Raw genomic sequence first — 12,789 nt, forward strand, 5'->3', positions numbered from 1 at the left:
GGTGAGACTCCTGTTCATTTATTAATTAAAATGACTAGAAAACATCAGTAGTAGAAAAATGTTCCACATTTTCTTAACCTCCACTGCAGTTTTGTTTCTTTTAAATAAATATGCCAGATTCTACCCCTTTCTGTCTCTTGTAGATTTCTCTGGATAATGTCAAAAACAGATTTCTTTTTTTTTTTAATGTTTTTTCAGTGGAATTCCTTATCAAAGCTGCATATGCTGATGCAACAACATGAAACATATGCAAGGCCAGAATAAATATAGATGTGTGTATACACAAACTCACCTACAATTACTCCACCTTTAAAGAAATTGAAGAAAAGACATGTTGTGAAAGCATTGTTCATCACACCATTGTAACAATGGAGTGAATGATTTTGACTACAGTCCAATTAAAAATTCATAGTAATGTTAAACTGGTCTCCCATGATGTACAGCAAAACCTCACTCTTTCCTGTAAAGATACATGCTGGAATTTTTAGGTTTTAAGTATGGTAAGAGACCTATAGAGATCTATCAACTCATAGTGAACACTGGACAATGTGTTCCATTCCAGAGACCAGTATAAATGAACCCGTGTTTTAAGAAAGACTCTCCAGCCAAATGACTTTGAAAAATCAAAAATCAAAAAGATAAAATGTCAATTTAACTTTACAAAAGTGATGTAGACCTTGATAAAGTCAGAGAATCTTTCATTTATTCTAAATGGATGGCTTACTTTTTTCCTAACTTACCTTGTAAGTTAACATCTTCAGCTTCAAATGAAAACTTAAAGACAGAGCTGAAATTCCCCATGCTGGATGAACAGGATGCATGGAAGCATTGGGACATGGAAACATGACAAAATGCACTGATTTTTGAAACAATGTCAAGCTTTTTCTTAGATAATTGGAAGGGGAAAACATGCAAGTACAGGAATGAACAGCTTATTCAGAAATGAAAATCACACAGAGTCACATGAAATATGATAATAAAAAATATACAAAAATATCATGCAATACCAACCACTCTAACCCCATACAAAGGTAAACTACTTATTAATTATGTACATTGACCATGCAGAATTATTAACTACTAGTGTTACACATGGAATATATTACAGAAAGTAAATAGAAAGGGCATGCTAGTAAATTAGCTTTTCCATATCCTGACCAGAGCTGCAGTAAGCTTTTCAACCCACCAGTGCATTGGACAGGATGAAGAGATGGCTTTTCAAATTTAACAGCTGGCTGTTTCAAAGCCCCAGATCCTACTCTCAGTTGCCTTTGCAAGTCTATCACTTGGGAGTTGCAGACCACTTCAACATGATCCAAATGCTTTGCAAGTGCCAGCATATATTCATAGCTCATAAATTAGGTCACAATAACCCATCCTTTTGGCAGCTTGCAGACAGAAAAGAGAAATGGCCTGCTCAAAGTCAGTCTTGTGCTCAATCCAGTAAAGCCTGGCTCTTTTCAGGAGACTGAGACTGTAAGCAGAGCAAACCGAAAACAATTAAAAAGAACAAACATTTCTCGCTCATAAATCACTGGTCCCAAACTTGAATTAAAGGGTGTGCTTAGGATGACATACAGCACCATTAATCCATGGGTTTGAGGCAATCTGCTGCCTCAGTTGAGGGAAATTATATGAGAAGCTGAAGGAGGAAAAAAAAGTGCAGCAAGTATTGATTTCATCAGCAGGCTACTATTTGTTAACTTGACTTGGATTTCTCTGCAAATCTGAGAAACTGGGAGCAGATAAAACTATCAGTATTCAGTTCCATAAACATAATCTTAAACCCAGCATAGCCTCTTTAACTTAAAAACTGTTTTAAAAAAATTCCAAAAGAAGTTAACTAAAAAGTGTGTGTGTGCACATGCTCTTTATCTTTCTTTCCAGAGAGTTTCTTTTTTTCTTCAGATTTTAATCTCTTGTGTCCTTGCCTTTTTTGAGAAATATAAATTAATGACAATTCTCAATTTTGTGTAAGCATGAATTCTCTTTCCATTTCAGATCTTATTTTTTAAATTTTCCAAATGGAAAAAGAGTGGGTCTGAAGATAAAGGGGAGAGCCATGTCAGAAAAAAAGTATGATTTAAAAAAAAAAAAAAATCACTTCATTGGAACCTTGGGAAATTCAGGGAAAAATCAAAGATAAGATGAATGCTGTTTGGTTGCTTTTCTGAATTCAATACTAATTTTTCCCCTGAAAATTCAGGTTTGGCCTGCATTCTCAGGAAGTAAGCATTAGGAAAAAAAAATCATTCTAAACATTATCAGCCAGGCTAGAGACAAGTGAAAATGACAGCATAGGATTATATTTCCCATAGAAATGATCACATGCTAATGAACTTAGTGCAGTCATTCACAGCTAGATACTAGCTCAGTTGTGGCAGCTGGAAGGTACAAGAGAATCTGTTTGGATAAATGGCTAAGGTAGGCTGATTGGCAAATCCACTGTCTCAAAGACAGTGCACAGCATCAGACTGGAGCATAAGTCAGTGCAAAAAAAAAAAAAAGACTGCAAAATTAGGAAAAAAATACTATGAAATGAGAGGTTCCACCCTGTTTTACTTTCTTTTCTCCTCCTTTTCAAAAGCTCTCTCTGGATTTCAAACAGCTCCATCCCAGTGGTGGGTTCTTAGAGAACTTTTAACCACTACTCTCCTGAGCTGTCTTCACATTCAGCTGGTGGGGTTGCTCAAACTCACTTCACTCTGATCAAGACGCCATTATTAGTATGAATATTGCATGTTAGTGACAGCAAGGGTTACAGAGGGGAGGGTGTTTGTGCCTTAGTGCCTCGGGAAGGAGCGCTGGCAGAAGAGAAGCAGAAGCGTGCTGTGTGAGTGCAGGAGCATTCTCGTGCTAAAGCGCATTCAACGTGCCGACCTCTGAACAGCATATCATGAAGGCAGTCTGCAAGTGACAACACCTGCATCCGAATTGCAGCCATCCTTCATTTGGGTTGGCAATTAGGTTCTCTGTTGCCACAGAAAATTAAGTAAATGTCCATAGAAGGTGATGCCATATTCTCTGTGTCTTGGCATATTCCATAATACGCTGCATCTTGCCTTTTGATATGTAAACAAAGTACATGATTTTCTCCCATCAAATGACAAGTTTTATGAAGAGTGCAAAAATACAATCTTTTGAACTGCTCAAACACATTCAAAATGTCTGGGGTTCATGGACCTTGTTGTCACGTTGTTATTTGCAGAACGATTTGAAAAATACATGCAGGTTAAAAAATAAGATAAAATAAAGCATGCAGTGCTATATACATGTCTCAATATCCATAAATGTGAAAGGTACCTTGCACTCATCTACCATGACTGAGTTGTGAGCTGCAAAAACACATTGGTTTGAGTTGTTTTCCCTATGATTTTTCATGTCGTCATAGATTGACTGAGTCTTGGTCATTTCAATGTCTTCATGCCCTTTATGATGGGAATCAATGGTGTCAAGTTCTGCCTTGGAAAGGTGGTAGACAATGCCAGCACCAAAAGAATCCCCCACTACATTGACTGACGTTCTCATCCGGTCCCTACAAAAGAAGGAAAAGGCAGAGGCTGAAAGGCATGAGAGGAAGAAAAAGTAGGGCATGGCAGCCCTGTTTAAGGTATGGTTACTGCATTTGTTTCAGGAAGCTTAAGGTATCTTTTTAATAGAGAGATGGGAGCTTTCAAGGGAAATGGGAGAAGTTTGCTTTCCCAAGGGACTTTTTTGGACAGGGAGGATGTTCAAACTCCCATGTCCCAGCTGCTTATTCTCATGGAGTTTGGCAAAGTATGTATGCTAGATCACAGCCAAACTGCAGAGCTGTGCCTTACTGAGATTCCCCGTGCCTGCTTCTGGAGCAGGGGTTTCAACACCATGGTGCCAGGCTCACACCCCTGCCCTTTGTTTAATCTGAATTTATCAGAGCACTGAACTTAATGGAGCCAGAGAAAAGGATTTTGGTTCTGATGAGCTGATCTCATTTCTAGTATGAATTAACAAAAGGCCTCTCCCTTTATAATTAGGGAGCAAATTCTGGGGAAAAAAAAATGCCTGAAATATCTCCATAATGCTTAGGCTATTGAAGTTCCTCTCCTGGCTTCATCTTTACAGATGGCCATCTGTTGGTGTGGCAGCATGCCCACTCACACTACGTGTGCCAGAGCTTGGCATATGAGCAACCCAAATATAGGTCATGGCCTACAAAATTATGAGCCTGTGACAGCATTTCACTAACGAGTGCCCCTTGTTGTAGGAGGGTGCCAACAGAGGCTAACATGCTTCATTACAAAGAAATATGTTTGTTGGCACTTTCTGGACAGGATGCCATTAAACAGACATGCTGCCTTTCTCCTGACTTGTCTCTAGTGTGGCTCTATCTGACAACAGTGAAGTGACTGTTGTGGATTTTCCCTGACTTCAGAATTCTGCCCCAAACCTGACCAAAATTCTGCAAAAATGGGAGCCAGATCCTGCTATCTTTCCTGCTGCAGGAAAAAAAAAAAAAAATTTACAATCTCATTGCCTCTTCATATCTGCACTAAACATAAAACTCCTAAAAACCTTCTGACCAAGGGTTGCAAATTAAACCGACTGAAAGCAGACAAGTCTAGCTCTGCCAAATAGGTCAGAGAAGTGATTACACTGATTAATTCTCAGAAGTATATTTATGAAGATTCATTTACACAGAATGGCCAGGTTGAACAGTGTGGATATTTGCCAAGTGACAAAAGCTAGCATGTAAGACCTCATTCCCCAAGACAGTAATTAAATTCAAAACAACCTTTCTAGAATTTCTAGTACTAGATTTGTGTGACATCTCCTTTTTCTGTAGAACACTGAGAAGAAAACATCTAAATATATAATGTCTCAACAGGTAAACATTCATTATTCATGCTTATTCATGACCACATTACATTTTGAGCACATTTTAACATCTTTGCTCTACACATCAGTAAATCTTCCTTTCTCAGCTGTGGAATTATAGTCCCATTCAAGTTTCTCCTCTCCCTCTCAACATTGTCATGCTTACATATTTACAGACTTTGTGGTGTAATATCTGTGCTGAAGCAGCTAATTTTCTTGTTTTTGGCTTCAAAAGAATACCCAGAGGGGAAAACCTCTACAGGAATTGCCTCGAGAAACAAACCAACAACCTATAGGAGGAAAATGTCCTTCCAGTTTTGCTTCACCCAAATTAAATGCTCTATACAGTTCTCATCCAGTGCCTGTGAAGACTATTTTAAACCTGGTCAGAGTGGTAGCATAGGAAAATAAGACTTTCTGGTGTGATTTTTAATTAAGACCATTAAATACACTGAACCTGGCAATACAACTCTACAAAAAGAACACCTACTTAATTTTTTTGCATGAGTGGTGTAAAATTTTGAAAGGATTCACAGATGCCAGATGACAGAGGGATAGTATAGCATGCCAAAAAAAGGTGGAGAGAATACATAAACATAATTGAGGCAGAATTCAAATTCTGAAAGGGTCGTTTGAGGAGATGCTCCAGCTCATGCACACGTACTCCTAGCTGAGAGATAAAGCAATACAAACTGCACACTGACGCACAATGTGCTACACTGCACCATCCGAAGGAAACAAGGAAGTTCCTTCCAACAGAAACAGCAAAGTCTCAGCTGTCAGGAATCAACAGCAAAGTGCCACTGACCTCTTTTGGGGCAAAGAACACCCTATGAAGAACAAAGACAATTGTGCTTACTCTCTTGTTAAAACCAACCAACCAATTCATTCCAGGCAAGTGGGATGACGTAAACAGAAAGGAAAGTTGCAGTCTAGACCCTGTCCATTCCATCCACACTTCAACTGGGTCTGAATATTCTGAATCTAGATTAGGCTGAAGCTTAGATCAGAATCAGAATATTCAGACCCAGAGTCAGAACTGAAGCAATCTTTTCCTGAGTTACTGAATGAAGGTTTAAGTACCGGATCAGCTGCCCAAGCTCATTTGCCCTAATTCCTCTCTCTTTGCTGTAAAATACCACTTATCTGGTACCACTGATATTTGCTAAGCTTCTCAGCTCACATCTGGAGAGTACCCAGTTTGTGGCTCAAGCAAAATAAGCCCATTTTATTCCATCTGTTGGCATATAATTACTTTCCTATTAAATGTCACTGCTGTGCTGTGCTTGGTTTTAAACAGTAAGAGACTGTAAGAGTTGTGAAACCCTGGGAAACTTGCCTGGTTGAAAGAGTTTACACTGGGTATGCATGCATGGGAGGCAGAAAAATTGAACAACCCAGCAGATACTGGAGAGGCTTGAGAAAAAATCAATATGGAAACTTTTCAGCTCCAGTTTGAAGGAGAGAGTGTCAAATTTAAAGATTTGACATAAAGTGATCTTTATGTTATACAACGACCAAATCATGCAAAACTGGTTTTGGTAAGACCACAATTTCAGATGGTGGTAGTACCGTAAAATCAGCTGATGTTCTGATATTTGCTTTTATCAAAAATAATGAAAAACTCATAGAGTAGAACATTTTTTTAAAACCTTTTTTATCTGAAATTGAAATGTTATTGAAAGGATGTTCTAAGTATTTGTACATGGCTGGTTGCATTTACTCATGTGTTCCAGAAAAGTGGCTGGATTCGGGTCTTACATATTTTATTAACTTTCTCTTCTACATTCTGTTAGAAATACTGCTGTAACGTTATTTAATGTTTGTAGGTAAAGAAAATGTCTTTTACAACATTTCATTTCAGATATTCTTTAGGTCTGGTTTGTGTGTGTAAAACCTTGCTCAGAAGTTGGCCTGTGTGCCTTTTCTTAATATAGCAATATCAGCAGCATCATTTTTCATAGTTCATTACATCATTATGGCTACCACAACACAGCCACTGGAAGATGGAAAATGAAGCTATTAGTTGTTGAACATAGATTAATAAGTACAGTGGTATGGCACAGAGCTTTTCACCTCTTCTTTTATCTCTTTCCTTTTACCTCTCAGTTCTGAATCACGCTGCACTGGCACTGCTGATCACTAGGCCATGAGGATCCAAACCCAACCATTTGAGCTGAAAGTTCTCTTGCCTTCCATTTATTTTGGAAAGACATCTTGAAGTATTTATTTCAGAATTTTTATCCTTCCTATTCCTATGTTCATCATGGCTACAGCTGCACAGAACAGAAGTTTTTAATTCTTAAGCAAGGTTGGATTAGCCAGTGGGGACAATGCTGCTGAAATGCAACACCCACTAGTGGATCAGAACTGCTGATAAACTTACAGCTCTGAGGCTTGCCAGTGTTGGCAGAGCTTCTCAGTCCACAGAAATATTTTAAAAATACCTTTCCCTAAAAAACCAAGCAAACCACAGGCCTCTTTTGCACATCCTCCTACCAGCTGCAGAAACCTACCTATTTGCCTTACTTGGAGAGCAAAAAAAACCAGATATTTAAAATATATTTGTATATATTTTTTCTCGCCTTCTTCCAGCTGTAGATTCCTATACCACTTTCCTGTTTTCAACATCATAAATATAATAAACCCACTGAATATCACATCCTTCCCTATGCCCTGCTGTACCTTCTCATTTTACCATTCTCCATCATGATATCATGAGATTCAGTTATATAAAAATAATCTCAGTCAAGTTTTCCCTTTGCCTCCTCAAGCTGTACATTCCTTTTCCTTTCTTCCCTGAAGCAGAAATCAGAGCTGCATGTTATCCTTCAAAATTCTTAGTGACAGACCATGCCAGTAGACCCAAAATACATGTCAGAGGATTGATTTAGTCTCTTGAATTCTTATCAATAAGCCAAGAGAAAATGACAGAAAATTAAACTTCTACTTTATCTGCACATGTACATTCTCAACTCTGCTATTTCTTGCATAATTTTAGTTGTATATCTGGAACTGAAAGTTACCAGAAGCAGGCAGCTGAGGCTGCCAGTGCAAGAGAAAACACATAAATAGTACAGTTACATTTATGTCTCCCTTTCTGGGCACCACAGCTGGAACAACAAAAACAAATGTCTTTACTACTTCAAAGACTATTATGGGAGAGCTGGCTGTTGGCCAGAATAAACCAGAATATACTGTGCTGCAACAGTGCAGGACAATACAAAAGTGTCTCTAGAGGCCAGTACAACTTAAGGGCTACTGAGTCTCTTTCAGCTCTGCCCAGATGACAGAAGGATATCCCAGCTGTCAAATTACAGCAAGAGAAAGGATGTGGCCTGGCATAGCCTCTGTCTGTATTTTACAGTTTCTGGATTCAAGTGTTGAAGACCAACAGCCTCAGAAAACAATATGTGGGTTGGCTGTTTCTCAATGGAGGACCTGCCATGGCACTGGAGGACTTTGATCACAAGTTCTTGGAAATGAAAGCCATTCTTTCTAGTCTGAATGATCTGCCAGTAAAATGAAACTAGGGAATTACCTTCTTTATTTCAGTTTTCATTCCTATTTGTCTTTGGTCTTTGTCCTGCCCTGGAAGAGGCTCTTTTTAAAGGTATTTTACTTCCTTATATAAAAAAGAAACCAACTTTCCCCCCTACAAGTATAATACATTTGATACTAAAAATGCCCACATCACTCTATAACCTGCTGGCAGCACCCTGATGGAACTTGCATTTTCAGCATTCATTCTTCATTTTAGACCAGAACTATAACAAATGGAAATATGAAAGCAGAAAGAAGAAGAAGATTAGAAAACTGCTCTTGAGTGATGGAAAGGAATCATTAGAGAGAAGATAATACAGAAGTGTGAGCTCACAAGTGTGCCAAGAAGATCCTTGGCTCACAGAAACTGACTTCAGTAGCTCTGTAAGAGTGTCTCCTACTTTCAGTGTCTCCTACTTCACTCAATAGCCCACTTCCTCCTTTGGTTTATCTGTAGAGGAGAGACTTACAGTTCTTTAAGACCAATGGCTGTAAAGCACTGTGGACAAACATTACTTCACTGCCTTTTCTGCACCGAGCAGCAGCGTCAGCACAACTTACAAAAGCCAGTCAACAGCAACAAGCAAGCTGATGTCCTGGGTAGGGAGACCCACGGCAGTCAGGATCAGCAGCATAGTGACAAGTCCTGCGCTGGGAATGCTGGCAGCTCCAACACTTGCAAGGGTGGCGGTCAAACTGCAAAACCAAAGATCAAATGGGAGTAGCAGGAAGAGAACACACACTTTACTTGCATACTTGTGTGACCATTAGGAAGGTCATATGTTTAATGTCTTCTTCCCATAAAACACAAGTATATGATAAATCAAGGCAAGCTCAGGTGATATTTTTCACTCTTGTGTTTCTCTAGAAATATTTATTAGGGGAGGCCAGATCTATGGGGTTTGTTTCAAGAGTTAGAAGGGGGTTGTCTATAAGCTAGTTATGACATTCAAATCTGTGTTGTGGTGTTTTCTAAACTCGACAAACTCATCCAGGGTTTTGAATCCTGAGTTCTGACCATCCTGACATGCCAAAGTTTGGTGACTACAGGCTGAATTTTCAGGGTGATTCGTTTCTGTTTATTTATGTTAGCTGAAGATTGAATTGTAAGTTAAAAGCTGAGAGAAAACAGTTATTATTAAATACAGAAGAATAAAAGTCTGATATCCAAAACTCCCAAATACAAGCCAGCGGTCTACCGAGCCTAGATACAAATCAGCCTAGATGAAAAAACAAAATTGGTCTGATTGTTTCATAAATCCAAACCTGTGTTTGTTTTTTGTCTTATTTGTTTGGATGAAGATCAGTAGAGTGAATGTCTGAGCTTCAAATGTTTGTAAAAATACAACATGGACCATAACAAATATCAACATCATTGGGCAGTCTTACAAAGAATGGAAAATAAATTTGTCAGAGAGCAAGGCAAGGGGAGAAAAATAAGGAAGGGGAAAGGGAGAAGCAGAGGGAGAAGGAGAGGAAGAGGGTAAATAAAAAGGAAAGCAGGTGAGAGGGACCAATTTGATTTTTGTTTATGCCTCAACATAGGCTATACATGAGGTGAAAAGCTACTACAGGGGCTGTACACATGCTGAGAGCTCTAACACATGCCAGGTGTTAGGGAGGCAGAAAATGGAGGGACGCTCTGTCTTTGGGGGGACTTCACCTGGCAGCAGTCAGGGCAGAGAAGTCCCACAGCTGGGCTGCCCAGGAATAAATGCCAGGAAATGGGGCTGTGGGTGGAGCCTTAGCACCTGAAAGCATGAACTGCGCCACGGCAGGTGCCATTTCCTTTGGGCTTCCTGGGGGGACCGGGGCTCACCCTGCCACTCTCATACCCAACAAATCTGAAAGTGTGTGGGAGGGGCTCACAGCTGGTCTGTGAGTCAGAAAGGGTTAGTGAAAGAGAAGGAGCTGATAAGAGTCACCTTTGCTCCTGAAAGGAGCTTTACCAGAGCCGTCAGCACGGAAACGAAGGAGAGAGAGAGATAAATGAGGGGCAGGCTGCCTTGCTCCAATGGATATTATGTTGATTTACTCTGACCAATGAGTAAGTATAAACTTTGTGAAAGAGTATAAAAAGAGAGCATGCTGTAAAATAAATATAGAGAAGCCTTCTTAATTACAGTGTGTTCTTCAGTTTGTTATGACCAGCTCGACAACGACGAAAGTGCTTCCAAGACAGAAAGAAGTAGGGGAGAACAGACTCCACAGGAAATACTTGCCCATTAGCCCCAGAACTCATCTGTGAGGATGTTAGCCTGATTTAGAGCTGCCAGATGCTGTCTGGCTGGGTCTGACCTAGGCTGCAGTGTGTTTGTCAGGTGTCTGGGTTAGAGTGCAGCCTGGCTCACTAAACACCCAGACAGGTCCAGCAGATGTGCAGGCAGGATGCTCTGCTCTGCCGTCAGCCTTTGCACGTGATGCCAGATCCTCAGGCACTTCCAGCCTAAACCGGTAAGGGATTCCTTCCAAACTCTCTGAGGAAATGCTCCTGCCTGCCTTCCCATAGCAGCACTTACAGACCTGGAGGGGAATTAAGCCAGCAGTGTCCAGAACTAAACAGAACCTGTCTTAGCTACCCAGATCACCCTTTCCCAAAGAACACAGAAAATCAGAGGAATTAAATGACCAGTATGAAGTAACTAAGGCTGGTCAAAGGCTAATTAAGTCTTTATGAGGTTATGTCTGGGTCATTTGAATATTGTCAGTATCCCAAAGTGCATATTCCAGACAAAACCCAATAATCTTTCCATCATTTGTATGGTAATCTCAAGAGATAGTTCTTGTCATACTGCTGTAGCAAAAATGCGTGAAGAGGAAAAGCAGTGGTTTTACAAATCGACCAAAGTTGCTCCCTGCTTTGTAAATGTCAGTTGCAAAGCTGGATACACCAGCCTGGAAATGGTGAGATCAGGAAGAGCTAATTGCTCAATCCCTCAGAGAAAGAGAAGATGAGTAACTCAGGTCCAAGCCTACCAAATCTCCTGGACAACAGCAGGTTCCTCAATTTAGTTTAATATGTGGTGTCTCTGAAATGACTGTTTCCAGCTTTAGGAACAAATATGGATCATGCAGGTCTAGCATCTGCCTTCATTAGAAGCAGCCCTGAAAACCTTTTACAAACTTGGCTTTACTATTTCAGGAGTCAGGGCAGGAAGTAAACAAATGGAAAGTATGGAACTAGTATAGCTGGGCAAGAAACATAGAATTAGACATCCCTTTGAAGGAGTTTCTTTAGTGTTAAAAAGGTTTAATAAAAGAAAACTGTGTGGGTGAAAACGACAGGAAGAAGACAAACTTGGCAGCCTTTGCTTGTGGTTTCCATTTTAACTATTCAAAATGTCAGACCTGCTGTCTTCATCAAGTTAAAACTCCCTTACAGTAAACAGCCTTCAATCACTCTTATCCTGTTTTAATGGGTACTTTCTTTTGTCCTTACAGATGCTCAGCTTTCTTCTGGATAAGACAATTTGATATTAAAAGACTACAGTTAATATTTGCTGGGTTAGAGATAAAAGGTCTGGGAGTATCCAGACCGTGCCACAGACAATCTCACCCTCAGGATGGTCCATTATTTTTTTCCTGTTCACCAAAGTCACAGAAAAAGTACAGGAAAATAAAAACACATAGAAAGATTTTTTAGGTATATTTTTTTTCTTGTAGTGTGTATAAACAGATATATTCTAGAAAGTGAATGGCCTGTACATGAGTTGTAGCACACCCCTAAAAAAAAGCATTTCATTGGACAGAGAATGCTTTATATTAGGATTGACATTGTTTTGTGTGCTGGTTTTGGCTGGAGTAGAATTAATTTCCTTCGCAGTGGCTGGGATGGGGCTGTGTTTGGATCTGTGCTGAGCACAGGGCTGATAGCACAGAGATGTTTTTGTTATTGCTGAGCAGGGCTCACACAGAGCCAGGGCCTTTTCTGCTTATTGTGCAGCCACGGTGGTGAGGGAGCTGGGGGTGCAGGGGAGGAGACACAGCTGGCACAGGTGACCCCAGCTGACCAAAGGGATATTCCACACCACATGTGTGTGGAATCATCAGTGCATAAAGTGGGAGAAAAAGGAGAAAAGGGGAGTTTGGAATGATGTCCTTTGTCTTCCCAAGGGACTGTCACATGTAGTGGGGCCCTGCTCTCCTGGAGGTGGCTGAGCATCTGCTCACCTGTGGGAGGTAGTGGATTAATTCCTTGGTTTTCTTTGCTTGTGGGCACTTTTTCTGCTTTCAATATTGAACTATTGCTATGTCAGCCCATGAGTTTTCTTTTACCCTTGTGATTCTGCCCCTGATCCCACTGGTGAGGGAGTGAGTGAGTGGCTGTGTGGGGTTTGGTGTCCAGCCGGGGTTAAACCATGACAATTGTCAACAACACCACCAGCGTGCACT

At 40.2% G+C, this 12,789-nt stretch overlaps 1 protein-coding gene across 3 annotated transcripts in view; it reads right to left on the reverse strand.

Annotated features, from left to right (window-relative positions):
- Nucleotides 1–12,789, reverse strand: part of SLC1A2 (solute carrier family 1 member 2) — an 88,878-nt gene that overhangs the window by 9,270 nt on the left and 66,819 nt on the right. For 2 of the 3 annotated variants that reach the window (XM_059849246.1, XM_059849245.1), the window contains exons 9-10: nt 8,959–9,093; nt 3,304–3,535 (exon numbers count right to left, since the gene is read on the reverse strand). In XM_059849246.1, coding sequence (XP_059705229.1) covers nt 3,304–3,535; nt 8,959–9,093 — 367 coding nt within the window. Of the gene's footprint in view, nt 1–740; nt 3,536–8,958; nt 9,094–12,789 lie in introns of all 3 variants that reach the window. The other variant, XR_009486919.1, reaches the window with a different exon arrangement.

Source organism: Haemorhous mexicanus, chromosome 6 (genome assembly GCF_027477595.1).
Source record: "Haemorhous mexicanus isolate bHaeMex1 chromosome 6, bHaeMex1.pri, whole genome shotgun sequence".
Taxonomy (NCBI): Eukaryota; Metazoa; Chordata; class Aves; order Passeriformes; family Fringillidae; genus Haemorhous; species Haemorhous mexicanus.